The sequence below is a fragment of the Phaenicophaeus curvirostris genome, chromosome 36, assembly GCF_032191515.1.
Source record: "Phaenicophaeus curvirostris isolate KB17595 chromosome 36, BPBGC_Pcur_1.0, whole genome shotgun sequence".
Taxonomy (NCBI): Eukaryota; Metazoa; Chordata; class Aves; order Cuculiformes; family Cuculidae; genus Phaenicophaeus; species Phaenicophaeus curvirostris.
The window spans coordinates 2083378-2089377 of NC_091427.1; the positions used below are offsets into that span (position 1 = coordinate 2083378).

The following is a 6000-nucleotide window of genomic DNA, read 5'->3' on the forward strand; positions in this document are numbered from 1 at the left end:
CCCCACCCGACGTGCCCGGTGCCCACAACCAGCGCCTCTGTGACATCAGCCCGGGGCCGAGGGCTCTGCAGGCAGCGGGAGCCCGGCAGGCAGTCTGTCGGCTGTTGTCCTGGTGGCAACAACCTTTCAGTCACTGTGGTGGCACGTGTCGCTGGCACCATGCGTGTGCTCCTCGTCCTTGTCCTTCTGTCTCTGTGCCAGTCCGTGCAGGGCACAGGTGACACCTGCGAGTGAGTGGCCCCAGGCTCGGGGAGGGAGCTGGGGCGGCTCTGCTGGGGTTTGCTGGAGGGTGCCCGCTTGTCCCTTGTGGCCACATCTCAGCTCCCCCGACCCAGGGTGGGAGGCGCTGGTCCCCGGCAGCACGCAGGCCGCAGGCACAACTCCTCTGCGGGGCTAAAGGAGTCCTAGAGGCACCGAGTAGGACAGTCACGAGTTTTTGGTCTCCACAGGACCTGCGGACTCCGTCTGATGGATCACGGCTACAGCACGTCGCGTGTCGTTGGAGGCAGAGATGCCCAGGCGGGGTCCTGGCCCTGGATCGTCAGCATCCAGAGCCCCTGGGCAGCCGGCATGTGGCACGTCTGCGGAGGGACCCTCATCAGCCCAGAGTGGGTCCTCACAGCTGCCCACTGCTTCATCGAGGCCAGGTCAGGAGCACCAGGGAACAGGGACATCCCCGCCACGCTGGCAGGCGCCCAGCCTGCAGCACCGCGGCAGACCGGCACCCCGTTTCCTCGCGGTGCTCCCGCTCCCTCCCAGCCCAGCGGAGAGACGGCTCAGGAGAAGGCTGGGTTCCTGCCACCGCCTCCTGTCAGCCTCCAGCTTGACGGTTCTCGGGCCTGAGCCACGCTCGGGCGGCCGCGCTCTCCACACCGCTGCTTCCCTCTCTCCCCTGGGAAGGAGAAGGCAGCCGACAGCCGAGCTGCCACAGCACGTGGCTCCGCTCCCCAAAACCCTCTTTCCCTTTGTCTCACAGGAACATTGAGGCATGGCGTGTGGTGGCCGGTGCCACCCAGCTGAGTCACCTGGGTCCCGAGGCTCAAGTGCGCAACATCAAGCGGCTCCTGGTCCACGATCAGTACAATAACATCTCGCAGAGCAATGACATCGCCTTGCTGGAACTGGACCAGCCCGTCCAGTGCAACGTCTACGTGCAGCTCGCCTGCGTGCCCCAGCCCTCGCTCAAAGTGTCCCAGCTGACCACCTGCTACGTGGGCGGTTGGGGTGTCACCGCCGAGGGAGGTGAGCTCCAAAAAAAGAAGTACTCGCGTCCCGGGTGCAGAGATGGGTTGGGCTTCCTAAAAGCAGAGGTGAAAGGCAGCGTCAGCCTGCGAGGACATGTGCCCCGGGAGAGACGGGTCTGACCCCTTCCCCAGGGCCAGACGGGAGGGACGCGCTGCTGAGATGCCTCTGCAGAGGCAAAGGCAAACCCGAGGGAAGGGGCTCCCCCAAGCAAGGCAGGAGAACCGGCAACGCGCTGCTGACACTTCCTTCCTGATTGTGCTCCCAGCTCTAGCATCAAACGACGTGCTGCAGGAGGCTCAGGTCCTCCTCATCGATACCCACATCTGCAACGGCAGCGGCTGGTACCGCGGGGCCATCCACCAGCACAACCTGTGCGCAGGATATCCGCAGGGCGGCATCGACACCTGCCAGGTAGGAGCGGGAGACGACACCCAGCAGCGCAGGCAGCCCCGGCACGGCCGCCCCAACCCCCCTCCCAGACCAGGTCTCACCGGCTCCGGCACCAGAGCGGAGCCTTTCTGCGCAGGGAACACCGCTCTGGAGCTGCTGGGAGAGAGCAGGAGCCAGGTCTCACGCCCACAGAGACCCCAACGTCCCCTTCATCCTCTCTCCTTTGCTGCAGGGAGACAGCGGCGGTCCTCTCGTCTGCCGGGATCCACGGGCTGAGCTCTTCTGGCTGGTGGGAGTGACCAGCTGGGGCAGAGGCTGCGCCAGAGTCCGTCGGCCGGGGGTCTACGTCTCCACTCGGCATTTCTTCAACTGGATCCTGTTACAGACGGAGCTGCAGCCAGCAGGAACGCCTGCGCCAACCCCAGCTGAGGTGCAGCCAGCAGAAAGGCCTGCGCCAACCCCAGCTGAGGTGCAGCCAGCAGAAAGGCCTGCGCCAACCCCAGCGGAGGTGCCAGCGCTCACCTCAGTGACCCTTCAGAAGCCAACGCAGACCGACAGCACTACGCCTTCTCCATTCCCGTACCAGAAGCTGGTGGCATTCTTTAAATTGATGCGGGAGCTCCTTCAGTACCCGTGGGCTGGAAAGGCTTGAGGGGCAGAACAGACAACCTTGCTCATTTGGTATCTGTAGTTAGGTTATAGATTTAGGTAGAGCAAGTCTTGTTGAATAGCTCTGAATTGCTTTGTTAATCAATGGATGAATAAATGGTTAATCAACTGATGACTAGATAGCAGCTATTTTGAATTTGCGATCCACCTCAACAAGCTGTAAAGTGCTGCCATATCAAAGTCTGAAAAAACTCCATCCAGGAAGATTCCTTCAGCCCGTGTAATAGTGGGAGTTGGAGTCCTTCCCACACATCACACTGGGACCTGGAGTGCTTCTCCAGGCAGTGGGGCAGAAGATTCAGTTCCTCCGCCCACAATATGCTGGGAGCTGGAGTGCTTCACCCCATGCTGCAGGGGGTGTCCTTCACCCCAGGCCATGCCACAAGGGGAGTTCTCGCCCTCTAGCACGCTGCCAGTTGAGTCCTTCACTCCAGAGCATGTTGGGAGGTGGAGGACATCACCCTGCGGGGTGCTAGGAGCTACAGTCCTTCCCCTCGTGCTGAGCCAGAAGCTGGAGTCCCTCACACCTCAGCGGGGAGAGGGCTTGCATCGTTCCCCCTGCAGCACGCTCGCACTGGAGTCCTTTTCCCCACGACATGCTGCGAACTGCAGTCCTCTCCCCAGCAGCAAACCTGGGCGCTCAAGTCCATCACTGGACAACGTGCTGCGAGCTGGAATCGTTCGATGACCAGAATGCTTGGAGATGGAGCCCTGCATCCCAAAACACGTTGAGAGCCGGTGTTCTTCACGCTGCAGCATGTTGGGAGCTGGATTCCCCCAACCCACAGCGTGCTGGGAGCTGGAGTCCTTTCTTCTGTCCCTCGCGCCCCTTAGATGCTTGGAGTGGGATCGATCCATCTTCTGGGGAGCTGGGAGCTGCAGTTCCCCATCTTATGGCACGTGGGAGCTGGAGTGTTCAGCCCACGGCAAGCTGGGAGATGAGGGCGTTCACGCCACCGTATGCTGGGATCTAGACACTTTCAGCCTATGACATGCTGGGAGCTGGAGTCCTTCACCACACAGCAGGATGCCAGCTCGATTCCTTCACACTATGGGGTTTATTTTTGGTATAAGAAGTCTTTTTCCCCATGGCACGGTGGGATCTGGACAGCAGAGAATCCAGCGGGGCCATCGGGGGGTCTGACCTGAGCTTCTGCCCCCCCCGTCTCGTCTCCTGTTTGCAACGCCCCACGCTGCCCCCCACCCCCCACCCGACGTGCCCGGTGCCCACAACCAGCGCCTCTGTGACATCAGCCCGGGGCCGAGGGCTCTGCAGGCAGCGGGAGCCCGGCAGGCAGTCTGTCGGCTGTTGTCCTGGTGGCAACAACCTTTCAGTCACTGTGGTGGCACGTGTCGCTGGCACCATGCGTGTGCTCCTCGTCCTTGTCCTTCTGTCTCTGTGCCAGTCCGTGCAGGGCACAGGTGACACCTGCGAGTGAGTGGCCCCAGGCTCGGGGAGGGAGCTGGGGCGGCTCTGCTGGGGTTTGCTGGAGGGTGCCCGCTTGTCCCTTGTGGCCACATCTCAGCTCCCCCGACCCAGGGTGGGAGGCGCTGGTCCCCGGCAGCACGCAGGCCGCAGGCACAACTCCTCTGCGGGGCTAAAGGAGTCCTAGAGGCACCGAGTAGGACAGTCACGAGTTTTTGGTCTCCACAGGACCTGCGGACTCCGTCTGATGGATCACGGCTACAGCACGTCGCGTGTCGTTGGAGGCAGAGATGCCCAGGCGGGGTCCTGGCCCTGGATCGTCAGCATCCAGAGCCCCTGGGCAGCCGGCATGTGGCACGTCTGCGGAGGGACCCTCATCAGCCCAGAGTGGGTCCTCACAGCTGCCCACTGCTTCATCGAGGCCAGGTCAGGAGCACCAGGGAACAGGGACATCCCCGCCACGCTGGCAGGCGCCCAGCCTGCAGCACCGCGGCAGACCGGCACCCCGTTTCCTCGCGGTGCTCCCGCTCCCTCCCAGCCCAGCGGAGAGACGGCTCAGGAGAAGGCTGGGTTCCTGCCACCGCCTCCTGTCAGCCTCCAGCTTGACGGTTCTCGGGCCTGAGCCACGCTCGGGCGGCCGCGCTCTCCACACCGCTGCTTCCCTCTCTCCCCTGGGAAGGAGAAGGCAGCCGACAGCCGAGCTGCCACAGCACGTGGCTCCGCTCCCCAAAACCCTCTTTCCCTTTGTCTCACAGGAACATTGAGGCATGGCGTGTGGTGGCCGGTGCCACCCAGCTGAGTCACCTGGGTCCCGAGGCTCAAGTGCGCAACATCAAGCGGCTCCTGGTCCACGATCAGTACAATAACATCTCGCAGAGCAATGACATCGCCTTGCTGGAACTGGACCAGCCCGTCCAGTGCAACGTCTACGTGCAGCTCGCCTGCGTGCCCCAGCCCTCGCTCAAAGTGTCCCAGCTGACCACCTGCTACGTGGGCGGTTGGGGTGTCACCGCCGAGGGAGGTGAGCTCCAAAAAAAGAAGTACTCGCGTCCCGGGTGCAGAGATGGGTTGGGCTTCCTAAAAGCAGAGGTGAAAGGCAGCGTCAGCCTGCGAGGACATGTGCCCCGGGAGAGACGGGTCTGACCCCTTCCCCAGGGCCAGACGGGAGGGACGCGCTGCTGAGATGCCTCTGCAGAGGCAAAGGCAAACCCGAGGGAAGGGGCTCCCCCAAGCAAGGCAGGAGAACCGGCAACGCGCTGCTGACACTTCCTTCCTGATTGTGCTCCCAGCTCTAGCATCAAACGACGTGCTGCAGGAGGCTCAGGTCCTCCTCATCGATACCCACATCTGCAACGGCAGCGGCTGGTACCGCGGGGCCATCCACCAGCACAACCTGTGCGCAGGATATCCGCAGGGCGGCATCGACACCTGCCAGGTAGGAGCGGGAGACGACACCCAGCAGCGCAGGCAGCCCCGGCACGGCCGCCCCAACCCCCCTCCCAGACCAGGTCTCACCGGCTCCGGCACCAGAGCGGAGCCTTTCTGCGCAGGGAACACCGCTCTGGAGCTGCTGGGAGAGAGCAGGAGCCAGGTCTCACGCCCACAGAGACCCCAACGTCCCCTTCATCCTCTCTCCTTTGCTGCAGGGAGACAGCGGCGGTCCTCTCGTCTGCCGGGATCCACGGGCTGAGCTCTTCTGGCTGGTGGGAGTGACCAGCTGGGGCAGAGGCTGTGCCAGAGTCCGTCGGCCGGGGGTCTACGTCTCCACTCGGCATTTCTTCAACTGGATCCTGTTACAGACGGAGCTGCAGCCAGCAGGAACGCCTGCGCCAACCCCAGCGGAGGTGCCAGCGCTCACCTCAGTGACCCTTCAGAAGCCAACGCAGACCGACAGCACTACGCCGTCTCCATTCCCGTACCAGAAGCTGGTGGCATTCTTTAAATTGATGCGGGAGCTCCTTCAGTACCCGTGGGCTGGAAAGGCTTGAGGGGCAGAGCAGACAACGTTGCCCATTTGGTATCTGTAGTTAGGTTATAGATTTAGGTAGAGCAAGTCTTGTTGAATAGCTCTGAATTGCTTTGTTAATCAATGGATGAATAAATGGTTAATCAACTGATGACTAGATAGCAGCTATTTTGAATTTGCGATCCACCTCAACAAGCTGTAAAGTGCTGCCATATCAAAGTCTGAAAAAACTCCATCCAGGAAGATTCCTTCAGCCCGTGTAATAGTGGGAAATGGAATCCTTCCCAGACATCACACTGGAACC

At 62.0% G+C, this 6000-nt stretch overlaps 2 protein-coding genes across 2 annotated transcripts; both read left to right on the top strand.

Moving 5' to 3' along the window:
* Window positions 1-159: 159 nt before the first annotated feature.
* Window positions 160-2416, top strand: LOC138732716 (acrosin-like). Its single transcript, XM_069879374.1, has 6 exons — window positions 160-230; window positions 450-647; window positions 977-1242; window positions 1511-1656; window positions 1868-2104; window positions 2186-2416. Exons 1-6 carry the CDS (start codon window positions 160-162, stop codon window positions 2285-2287), a joined length of 1020 nt encoding a protein of 339 aa, XP_069735475.1. The 3' UTR covers window positions 2288-2416.
* Window positions 2417-3668: 1252 nt separating this feature from the next.
* LOC138732697 (acrosin-like) lies at window positions 3669-5718 on the top strand. Its single transcript, XM_069879352.1, has 5 exons — window positions 3669-3739; window positions 3959-4156; window positions 4486-4751; window positions 5020-5165; window positions 5377-5718. The coding sequence occupies exons 1-5, from the start codon at window positions 3669-3671 to the stop codon at window positions 5716-5718; spliced, it is 1023 nt and encodes a 340-aa protein (XP_069735453.1).
* The last annotated feature ends 282 nt before the right edge of the window (window positions 5719-6000 follow it).